Raw genomic sequence first — 12,384 nt, 5'->3', positions numbered from 1 at the left:
AAAATACTTCTTCAAACAATGGTTCCTTGTTACTTCCTTACTAGCTGTGAATGTAATTTTAAAAACCTTTAAAAATATTAAAAGCCGAGCTACGTCTAACTAAATACCTAAATGCACTATTTTTGAAACCTTCTTTTTTTTTATTACAAGAACTTAGTGGCCAGCTTCATACTTTTCAGAGACTAAAACAGATTTTGGTCCTGCGTTTTGGCATCAGCCTGCATATTTATGAAAACCTGCAAAGTATAGCCCTCCAAGCAGACTGCCAGACGTTTCATTGTTCTGTCCGTCTGCTGACAGAGGTACTCTGTGCTAAAAAGCACAGAGTATTTTTCAATGACCCAGGGGGCAAAGGTCACTTATTATAAATGGATAATGAGACCTAATGCAATGTTCTGAGTGTGGACAAAGAAAGGGTCTATCTATACCCCCTTGTGACTTGGTCATTCAGGCTTTTATTTCCCCTGCACACTTAATGGAGCCAAACAATTGGCAGAAATGCTATACAGAAACTGAGAGAAACCGCTGTATTCTACCTCTGATAGACAGATACAAATAGTGACCCTGAAACGGCGCCAGAATTCCTCTTACCACTAACGTGGCAGACAGATGTAACATTCACCCTAAACCTCCTATTTAGCCATTTGCTGGCAATTAAACTTACTGACGGAAGTGATAGCACATCAAACCACAGGCTGCAGCTAATGTCAACTCATTACATTACTACAGGTAAGCAGAGCCAGATAACTTCGTTTTAGCGTGTATTTAGTGGGGGGAAAGCTAACAGGTGCTTTGGACTCTTTGTGTGAATCCTGTTTTGACTCCACTTTTTCAGAAAGTTCATTGAGTAGCTTGAGATATAACAAATCCAGAAGACAAATAAAACTTCAAAGAGGATCACATATACACAAATTTCTGTTAATGCTATTTTTACTATGTTCTCTATTTTTTTTGTCTCTAGTGTTTATTATTCAGTATTTTTCCACATTCCACACTCATCTTAAATAATTCCTTCTAAATGAATTAAAACCCAAATTAAAATTGTTCGCTGTAATTCAAATAATACAAATTCAGTATTTTGTTAGAATCGCTCATTCCTCTTCCATTAAAAAGATTCCAGTACAAAAATACTTGAATCGCATGGTACTTGGGCTGTTAATGATATACAAAGTGAGCCTCATCCATCCCTAATTTCAGGAGGTGGGATAAGCGTGTCTGTGTATACGAACACTAATGCTCACAGAAAGGCTTTTGTTCAGACAGTATCTATACATTACTTAAATTTCAACTGAAACCCAGAAGTATACAAACTACTTGTACTAAGTGTCCAAAATTCTCCAGACAGCATTCTGTGCTTTTGGACTTATACTGCAATAACTGCACGCGACATGCAGTAATTTATATATTTATATGCTTGACAGTCTGCAGGAGACATAGCTGAAAGACAGTCTGGAAGAGAAAGACATCAACTAGAGCACAGAATTTGGGGAGGGGGAGAAAGGAATGTGGCCTAAACAGACAAGCTGCAAGGACTCACAAACATAGCAAGCATCTGTGAATTAAAGCTCGCTTTGGAGAGCGTTTCAAGATGACCCAGTATTGCTGTTTTCCCTGAAGACACTAAGTTTGATAGTCTGGTTGTTAGATAATTCTGCAAAGCAGGAGGCCCGACAGCCCTAAAGAACAATAAATGCACACAGCAACAGACAGTATCCTTTTGTCCGAACACTCTGTCTTACACAGATATTTTAACTACTAACAGGACGGCAGGATATACATTACAGAAAACTGCTAGAATGGGGTCTTAACTCCACCTCCTTGGTGGCAGAAAACAGATGATGTTTTTCCTCACAAATACGCCTAGCTAAACGTGACTTCTTGAAACACTGCAGTTTCTGTGAGTGAACCTAAGTATGCCTTTTTTTATCTCATTATCATAAAACGCCATTATCATTTAATGCCATCACCAGCAACAGGTGCATAAGCAATGGACAAATATATAAATACCAAAATGAATCACTGGCAACATAAGCAGACTGCGTGGCAGCAGTTACCTTAAGCTACATTATGAAATTAGACCTATGCTCTGTTGTCAATAGGACTTTGACAGTCCTTGATCAAAGGCTTTGATAAAAACTACAAATGTATTTGTTGACCCGATTGTACTCAATGCTTCAAAATATTTATACAAAAATTTAAGCATAGGCTTGCACATCTGATTTTAGACATACTCATTAGAAACAGTGATCTATTTTAAATTTACATCATAAATTATTATACAACCAGCACGCATCCTTGCAATGACCTTTCATCTCAAAGCACAACTTACATACCTGTGCATGTGAAAGCAAAATAACACAGAAATCTAGAAAAAAAATCTGATAGAAATGCACAGCTCACTCGGTTTTGGTTGCTGTTAATTACCTCTTCAGATTATTTTCTACACTGTGAGTTTTCTTCCCTTTTCTAAGCAGCCTGGAAAAAGGAGGAACCTGGCCTTGTAGTTTTCCACATTTTGAGCTCTGAGACCATGCGACAGATGGACAGGTAGAAGTACCACATCTGATCTGGTGCCAATGTCGCTTTCACCAGTCACGTTCAGACATACTGCCTTTTGACCCAGTTGTCCACTCTGCATTTTAAATGCCTGTGTCACATAACATGCTGGTGTTAGCTGCACTGACACCTGCGCAGAGGGCCCAATATCCCCATGAGTACCTCTGCATATGCCAAGAGTTGTTCCCTCGTGAAACTTTTGACTGTTTTATCACTTCAACTTGACTACACCCTAGTTAAACAAGGAGAGACTTGCTATTGACTTAATATTCTTCTATTCCAGAGGGAAGCAGTTGCCTGAGACCCTGTCTGGAAGTAGCCAGAATCAGGATTTCCAGGGGACTGGGAAAATGCAGATGCACTCGCTTGTCACTGCATATAGAAATCACGAGAGGAAATGGCTAAAAGCAAGCGAAGCGAGAGGAGGAAAACCTGAAGACTTTAAGGCACCTAATGGTCACACCTGCAAGGCCTGCCAAGCACTCACTTTTTGCCTATGTGGTAGCCTCGTAACTTTGATTCGTATCACAAAGAAACTACATCTGCTATTCATTGCTAATATAGTTGGTTACAAGAAGCTCTTTTCTGAGGGTGAATACGTACTGAAACAAATGCATGTTCCTGCTGCACAGATGCACTCAGATCTACGCTACTACATACCTGCTTATAGGTGTGCCTACCACTTCCCAATTTCTAACGCAACATGCATTTATTCAACGTAAGTTAGCAGTCAGGAGGTGCCCTACCGTGTCCTTTTTTCTATAGCTTACTGTATTTTAATACAACATACGTATTTTGGTATATTCTTAAAAAAGAAAAAAAAAGAAAGAAAATCAGAGCATTATTTCTAGCACACACTATAAAGTTTATGCATGTAAATACTTATTGTACATTCCATATGTATATGGTAAATGAGCATTTAGTTCACAAAATGGTGAACTTTTTGGCTTGTTTGCAAAGAAGCACAAAAAGTATTGAATTTTATAAGATAACAAAATTTAAAGTTAGTAAACTTTATTATAAGCCTGGCTACCAAAATTCTGTAATTATAAAATTATCTAAAGAAAGAAACAGTTACTATCCTTTTCTGGACTTCTGTCATGAATACTTAACTACATGTTTTCATTTAAAAAATTCTTCACCGAACCTCAGCTTTTAAGGCATTATTTTAACCTGTAAAAAGAGCTACTTTTATCCCTGTGGAATTTTATAATGGAAAACCGCAGAAACATTTTACCTTCCTGTAATTGTATTATTGCCACTACACTGCTATATTTCTGAAATAAACTGATTTCATCCTTCACGGTAAGTTGTCTCTAAATCTTCATCACATTTCAATGATATCTCACACAAAAGCGCTGCCCCTGCTAGTTCATTCACAATGACTTTTTAGAAATTGTCTTGGACAACTGTTGCCATTTTGTTTGAGGAATGCAGGCTGAAAAACTGCTTCAGAAAGTCACACTCAGCTTAAAACTTGCACATAAGACAAAAAGTTGTCAGCTACTTACAGCCAGCAAGAAGATACTGGTAGTACTGTACTGCATCTGCAGCCAGGAGCAGTGGATGGTTCGCATTAAATGGTGGTTGGAGTTCATTCCACTGAGGAGTTCTGAGGTAAAACACAAGACTATTAATATTTAAGCTAATACAGAGAATGTAAATCAGTGTTTCTGTCATCACATATAATTATCTATACAAGCTCAGAAAATGTTTGTAATTATTTAAATTAGCTTGTTCAAACACTGAAATACACCACAGGCAGTTGAGCAGCATGACCAAATCGCGCAGACTGTGAAGAAAAGACAATAGTTGTTTGTTGACGGCAGCATATACTGCGCACAAAAAATGACGAAGGCGGTTTAGATTAAGCTGGTAAATACGTTTAGGACCGCTGTATGTCATGCTAACGTTATTTAATATAAACACACAACGGAACCTGGGGAACTTTTTTGTTCTGTTAACTAGCATTGCTTCGATACTGTAAAGTCATTGAGCATTTACAAACTGTGAAAATAAAGCTGTGTAAAGTTATGGACTATTGATCCAATTAGAATTTTCAATTCCATTACAACCTACTCATTTCAACAATAATGGTCTAGAAGTCTGTGTTGTAATTTTAATTAGGGTGGGCCATTCCTAAATAGCTTGGTAAATCAAGTATTGATCAATCTAGTCCAGCAATAAGCAGCACTAAGGAATATAGGAGCCAAGAAAAATCGATATAAAAATATTTTAAAACATCAAAAGCACTGACAACAGTTTCTCATCAATTTTTGTTTACTTTCCTCCACATGTCAGGAATAATTTCTTCAACTATCTCAAGAAATGCTACCTTCAGCTACTTACAGGATAACTTGCCTAACTCTGCAATGCTTCATCTTGGAAACCTCACACATGTCTCATGGCAGAATTCTGTATTTTAACACTATTAAAATAGTTAAAATATACAATTAAATATACAATACACAACTAAAATAATTGTTTCTAGTCCTTTTATAAAAAAAATACAGTCCGATCATTTAAAATCACCAGTTGATAAAGATCTCTATTCCATGTTCATGTAGCTCCATGTCTACAGAAGTATTTGAATGGCAAGCTCCCAATCAGACGCAGAAGCACTAACAGAACCACATCCTAAGTCAGGCTCGAATTTGAGAGACTTCACTTTCAATGAAGAACGGTAGGATAAAAATAAGGGGGAAAATCATGGCGTGGTTCATCCATCCCTTCCAAAGAAAGAATTCATAATCATTTTCTGGACAAAAAGGAGAAAAAAGTAAAAGAAATGAAGTACCTAACCAAAGTCCAGCTGGCTCTTGGGCACGTCATCATTTCCAAGGGTGTGTCATCACTGATCTTCGGAGCGGTGCTGAGTGGACGTGGTTCCAATACGTGCTCCACCAGGCTGCCGTAGCAGCTGATAATATACAGTGACTCCACTACAAACTGTTTCGATTGATCTGTTTGAAAAAAGAAAGAAAATCTTATTGCAATACAAGAGCAGAAACAGATTATTTTTTTAACAGAAATAGTAGACTCCTTATTCTTGTAAGTCACTTAGCTTAATAAACTTGTGGTAAAATATATGAATTAAAAGGAGTGGAAGGCCTGGAGAGACAAGGAGAAAATCATACAAAGCAGAGTTAATTTCTCCCTTGCTTCAGAGAAATATAAATACCACATGTAAGAGTAGGTGGAATGTTTTCTCACCAACATGTATTCAATTAACTACATTGACAAACATATCTGCTTTAGCAAAGGTATCTCACCTTTACCTCCCAGATTTTATGGGAAGCTTCACACAGTATCTTTGGATTGAACTATCAAAGTTTGTTTTCTGTCTATATATAACATTATAAATCATAGTGGTTCGTTTCGCTAATTAAAATTTCCTGTAAATTGTCCTATTTACCTAAATTATCTCAACTGCAAGCCCATAAAAATCTTCATTGATATGGAATTTCAGAAACAAAATCACCCGATATGCTCACAAGTTACCACAAAATGAGAAAAAAACATGGCATTTAAATTTAAATGCAAATCCTAGATGTGAAATATACCTACCTTTTTCTCTTTTCAGCCCTGGATTGTTTGCAAACCATGACCTTGATGATCCAAAGACTGCAGCAACACAAAACTCTCCTCCCATAGACTTACTGGGTGAAATTTGTGGAGCTGGTTTGGTTTTGCTTAAAGAAAAAAGAAAATAAAATTATGAAAGTTTGTTCTCAGAAATTAAGATGTCCTTTGCTTAACAGTCGTTCTCAGACATAAATTCAGAAGTGCTGAATATCTGCAGTTCCCATAAGATTTAGCAGGATTTACGGATGCTTAGTGTTTCTGGATAATAGGTTCCAAATTCCCCTTGATCACTGGACTCATTAACTTGAAGAACAGCACTGGCTCATAATGAAGAGTTGGTTGGACTGTTTGAAAGACCCAATATTGAATATTTGCATTCAATAGAAACAACTTCTTATGTGAATATAAACATTTATAATTACAAGTCCTTTGGGAATGAAAATATAGATGCTGGGTCAGTCATTTAGGTGGTTGATTATTTTCTTGTATTTTAAAAAGATACTTAGAAATAACGGTAAAATTGACTGCTGATAAGCTGGCACAGTACTGATGCCACTGAAACCATTAAAAGAGATGTGACATGGGCAAAAGGGTAAGAGGGAACAACATGCGGAGGATACAAGGAAAGGGAAACAATACATACACTCATGTGCTACATGTTAAAACAAATCAGCAATTATATCATATAAAAAGAGATTAAGAAAAATTCTCATCTGAAACTCCACAATATGCATATAGCAGGTGTAGTAGTTTATAATTATTTCATTGAAACGTCATGTCATGTTTGTATTTTCTTCTTCAGCTCCTTACATGAATCTGATGCAATATTCTGGTTTGTATAAATTCAGAACTTCTCAGAGCACTGCCCATTTCCTTAGTTAATTACACCTGGATTTCATCCTTTCCTTAACGGAAAAGCTGTTTGAGAAGTTCACGCAGGATTCCTTCTCTGTTCCATTTTTTTCCCATTTTTTTAAGTTATCTCCCTTTCTTTTATTCTGTTTCACTGCTCCCTTCTCTTGCTACCTCTCCTCTCCCTCCTTTCCTTTTTTCTTCTATTAATTTCTTGTTCCACAGTATATCAGCCTCTATTATACTGTCACATTCTTATTCATTTTTAAGTAATACTCTTCAGTCCCAAGAGTGTGTGTATATATGAATGTGCAAACACATTACTGCAGTATTATGAACTTTAGCAGCAGAAAAATACTTTAAAGTGGCAAAAAGCAATTCAAACACTATGCAGAAGTATAATGATATTTAATTCATGCTACTCTTTTTTTGTTGATAATTACAAATTACTTGTATACTGGTGAAGTGGTTCAACAGAATGAACCAACAGGGATACTGAAGCAGGAAAAGACTTAATATCCCAAATCAATCTAATGAAAAATAACGTAAGAAAAGCATTCTAAACTATGATTATTCTACAAGCTGGGCTCCTCTAGAACTTCTGCACCTGGCTGCAGAGACCGTACCTGTCTAAAGACTTATCTTGGTCCCCTAAAGCTCAAGCCAGATCTCACTGAAATACGTGGCAAAACTCTCCCTGATCTCAAACACTTAATTTCCTTCCAACAACTCCAGCAACTAGTTGTAGTAAGTGACACGTGTAAAATATGGCATATGGTTAAAAACACATAGCCTCCTTGATTACTGTCATGCAATTTGAAACATTTACAATTGCCTTCTACTTGAAGCAGCAAATACTTTTTCTATACATACTGGAAATGAGGTCACATGAAAATGGGAGAAAATAACTAATTGTTTGCACTTGCACTGTATTTTCAGCCAGGTTTCTGAAAGGGATTTAAAAAAATTGTAGTTGAGCTTCCCAACACTTTGTAAAGTGCTGCTCAGCCACTTTTACAGATGGACCCACTGAAGCACAGAGGAGCCAAGCTACCTGCCATAAATCACACATACGGCAAGTCTATGGTCACGTTTTAGTTAAAAACAAAACAAAACAAAAAACACCACCACCAGCAAAAAAAAAAAAAACAACAACACAAATACATGACCTTTCAAAAGGAATTCCATTACACTAACCAGAATCAATGGAAATATTCAGATGAACTTTCATAGACTTAGACCTGTCCTGAAGATCTTGCACTTACATGAGAAGCTAGAACGTCCCCAAAGAGCAATTGCAATTTATAGTCAGTAACTCTGATATTGAACCACCACAAAGCACTTAATATCCAACTGTTACAACTGCAATTACAGATTACTGGGTCAAAAATCTGTGTTCCAAAAAGTTCCTGACTATAAATATATTACCTCGTTTCCAGTGTCACTTCACAATCTATATTAGAATATTTAATTTATATTAACATATTATTATTTATGGCTCATTAAAATTCACAGTAGACTTCTCTCACTTTTAATAGTTATCTGCCAGAGAAAGCGTATTTTTAACCAGTTTTGTAACAAATTGTGTATCAATAACTATTTTTAGTTCTCATCTCCCAAATATTCGTACACTGGTAACTCCTGCAGAAATGACAATGTAAATGAATGCACTAATGCCAATCTTGTTACTTACTGATCTATAGTTCATTCAGTAAATGATTGTATTTAATGTAGAACAAGGCTATCCAGGACAGCATTACTCCTCAGTTAATGCAAAGCAAACTGTGAGTATAGATATGATTCAGTTGTATTCACTTTCTCCTAGAAACTCTTGAAAGTAACATTTCTATACTATTCTGATATCCTTAACATTCTGAATATTTACACAACACAATCTGAGATTATTAAAATAATTTAAAATGGAAAAAAAAAACTGGGAGCAAATTCTATTCTCACCTACAAACTCGTGCAAGCTTCAACAGAGACATAATGACTTCAACCATTTCTTCAAGCCTTTAATCAGAAGTGAATCTGGGACTCTTAACAATAAATTACAAAATCTTTGCTGGGATCTGCACACTCTTAGCTCCAAAGACCTAAGCTCAACCAAATACGGATATAAACAACATTGGAGGAAATGGTCTAAACTACATTCTATTTACACCATGTCTTTAAAATGTACATCTTTCAAGGCACGCATTTAAGTGTTGGTTTCGGTGCCAAAACATTTTCCATTCAAGAATGATGTTTTGTAGACAGAAAGAGCAGACCTTGTAAAACACGATTACTCATGTGGTTAAACTTAGTCCTGCTAAAAACAAAAACCAAGACCTACTAGTGCATCATATTGGTTTCTACATATTTCTGAAAAGAGTGCAGAGATGTCAACAACTCTACACTGAAAACTATTGCAAGTAAAGAATCTTTCATTTTACCACCATCTAACTTTAATCCCTGAGTTTTCATCAATACATTCCAACTCAATTTTCTTTCTTTCAATGGATCTCAAAAGCCAAGTTACGTTCCGTAACAGTAATGCCATTAGAAAAATCTGTTTTCATGTCATTATATTTTAACAACTTGGAAACTATAAATCCTCATTATTATGTAGATGCAAACACCCTCTCAGCCTTATAAATGATAACCAAACAATAATGTTGAAGGTAGGTGGTGAATGACTTGTTTCTGCTATGAACTCCTGCTCTTTACTTGCTCTCCGCCTGTCAGCACTTCATAAATTATTCCAAGAACTGAAATTAAGGTACATTTCGCCTCACTTTTAAAAACCGTTAATTTAAAGGAATCTTCACAATTGCTAACTTTCAGAGTATTATGCCATATTTTTTACTAAAAGTGGTTATGATGCAGGAAGAAGTGCAGGTTGTTGGGAATCAACACTACCAAATAAAAAAGATGACCAAAGCATTCACTCTCTTAATTTTGATCTTGCACCTTGAGAAACAACGGCACTATAAGGCATATGGAGGATGAAACGTCAAGTAGACTTTTTCCTGTCATAGTCTACCCAACTGTGTAGCTACACCAAGAATTCACCAAGACACCACAGTATTTTTATCCCAATTTTATCAGTGCAGAAACCTACAGCAGGTGGTTAAAAAAAAAAATCCCCAAACCAAAAATAACGCAGAAAGGGCAAACTGTCCCAGTGTGTATCTGTGAAAAACAACCTTTTCTGCTTATCTCACTTGGGGTGGGGTGGGGCAGAATGACGGTTTTTCCTCTATCACCTGAGCAGATCTTGCCCATAAAAGCAGAGATGGAGGCTCTCAGGCAGGCCCAGGCCTGGGTTCCAGAAAGCTCTTGCTGCTCCCTGCAGCTCCTCTGCAAGAAGCCCTGGCATGGCAAAGGACCAAAGAACTGCAATACACACTTGGGCTTCCTTCAGTTTGGGGTTCCTTCAATTTCACAGTGAGCTCTGCTGCAGGAAGAACGAATAAATCAGCGTGTGGAGGAGAAAAGGGAAGGAGACCACAAGTGTCCCCCTGCCCCACCACACCAATCCCCCTCCGGCCTCAACACAACGTGGTGCTCGTAGGCTGGGCAGCGCTGTACGTACGAGAGAGACCCAACAGATGAGCTGTAGTACAAGAGCAATAAAAACACTTTTGTCAAATTAAAGTCAAATTTATCTCAAACTCCAGCTAAATACCAAGATATTTGGGGAAATCTGTGTTGCTGATACTAATTAACTTCATTTTGCAGGATTATTCCAATTTTAAATACAGGAACACTGAGATATGGACGCATACGTGTCCAGTGAAAAACATACGTAAGCATTTTCTACTGAAATAGCATAAAAAGTGATGGCAACAAACTGAATAAAATTAAGACATCATTTTGTCATCTCTTTAAGAAAACAAAAACTTGCAGCAGTAGCATTCAAGTTCTTTCATACTTTCATACTGACAATGCAACAAGAAAAGATTAAGAGCTGCTGGAACAATTCAGTGCTACCACTCCCTGGCTTTTGTAACTAATCCTAAATTCTGCCACAGCTTCTGAAAATATGCTATGTCTTTATAAAAAATTTAACTAATGATAATATCTTAACCAGTTTTCATTTATTATTATTTTTCCACTTTATGGAAGAAAGAATAAGAATTAATAATATTAAAACATTTTGAAAACCGTAGGCAACTACTGAAAAATCAAAGGCTACACAATACAGCTATGGAGTGTTCCTCAATGTCCCTCAAAATACTGCTGGCTTTTAAATTCATCTTTAATTTCATACACTCAAACAACTGACATGAGTTTAAAAAAATAAATAAATTGCACATACATGATATTAAGAAAATTATTTACAAATTCAAATATTATCTATAAAATAGGATGATTCTTGTTCTCTGCAGCCTCTATTTGGTTTTATATTACCAATAAATAGGCTTCAAAAATGTCAGATTCCTAAAAACAAAGGCACATATCTGTAAGTCACTACACAATTAATCCACAGGTAAACACACTGAAATGGAAACATCCGATTTGGGAAGGTGGAAGTTTTATCTTGACTATGTAAGCTGCCACAAAAGTATCAGAGAAAAATATTGCATGAAATTTGCAATTAAAAAATGTCTGTAAAAAACCTATCTGTCTCAAAATACATTTTAATTAATTTATCTTTGTGCCTAAAACAAGAAAAGAAAGACATGTTTCCAGTTGTCAAAGCATGAATAAAACAAGAGAAAGCAAGAAAGAAATGGTAGGCTCCTTTATTCACCAGGCAGTAAGCTGTCAAATCTCCATTCATTTTGTTTACATAATTTAGGACTCATTAAGACTTTAATGGAAACAACATGATTTCTTCCCCCACCCAAAGTGTGTTTTTTATCCTAATTTCTCTGTAGGCTAGTAAAGACCATATTTGTGAGCTAGCACCGGCATTAAACAAACCACAAAACAGTCTTGTGAAAGACAGGCAACGATTTTTGAGTCTATTTCATATATTCCCCTCTTTAATCTAGGCCTTTTAATCTTGCTTCCATCTAAAATCATTTCTGGTTGACAAGCCTCTCTGCCTGGCTTTGCTGAAACTCCGGGAGCCTGCTTTATGAAGGCAGCAACCAGTACATCCATTTGCTAAGACAATCCATATTCAAAACTCTTCTTCCAGAGCCTTTTCAGTTCTTAGATCCGCATCAGACAAAAAAACTTAGATGCATCATAAACTACATTTAGAAATGGTTCTTAGGAAGACTGCTTCACTAACCAGATACCATGCTGTGCTATTAGCTCCTTCCCACATAATATTCATGTAGAAGTGATTCTCCAGGAGTAAGGAAATGGCAGCTTTCCTTTAAAAGTGTCATGTTTAGTACCTTTGCTTTTCTGGTGTTTGGTATAGCTTACATATCCTTCATTAGCTGTCCTCTG

General features: G+C 36.4%; 1 protein-coding gene across 17 annotated transcripts in view; it reads right to left on the bottom strand.

The window, feature by feature from the left end:
- The window catches only part of BCAS3 (BCAS3 microtubule associated cell migration factor), a 357,411-nt gene that overhangs the window by 206,542 nt on the left and 138,485 nt on the right, over nt 1-12,384 (bottom strand). For all 17 annotated transcript variants that reach the window (XR_013941294.1, XM_080563583.1, XM_080563582.1 and 14 more), the window contains 3 exons: nt 6,124-6,248; nt 5,354-5,519; nt 4,068-4,168 (listed from right to left, as the gene is read on the bottom strand). Coding sequence is in view for 16 of the 17 variants with exons in the window: in XM_080563583.1 (XP_080419709.1) it covers nt 4,068-4,168; nt 5,354-5,519; nt 6,124-6,248 (392 nt within the window). In the remaining variant the exon portion in view is untranslated. The remainder of the gene's footprint in view (nt 1-4,067; nt 4,169-5,353; nt 5,520-6,123; nt 6,249-12,384) is intronic.

This window comes from Anser brachyrhynchus (genome assembly GCF_964034855.1).
Source record: "Anser brachyrhynchus genome assembly, chromosome: 20".
NCBI lineage: Eukaryota > Metazoa > Chordata > Aves > Anseriformes > Anatidae > Anser > Anser brachyrhynchus.
This window is presented reverse-complemented; position numbering and strand designations above follow the sequence as displayed.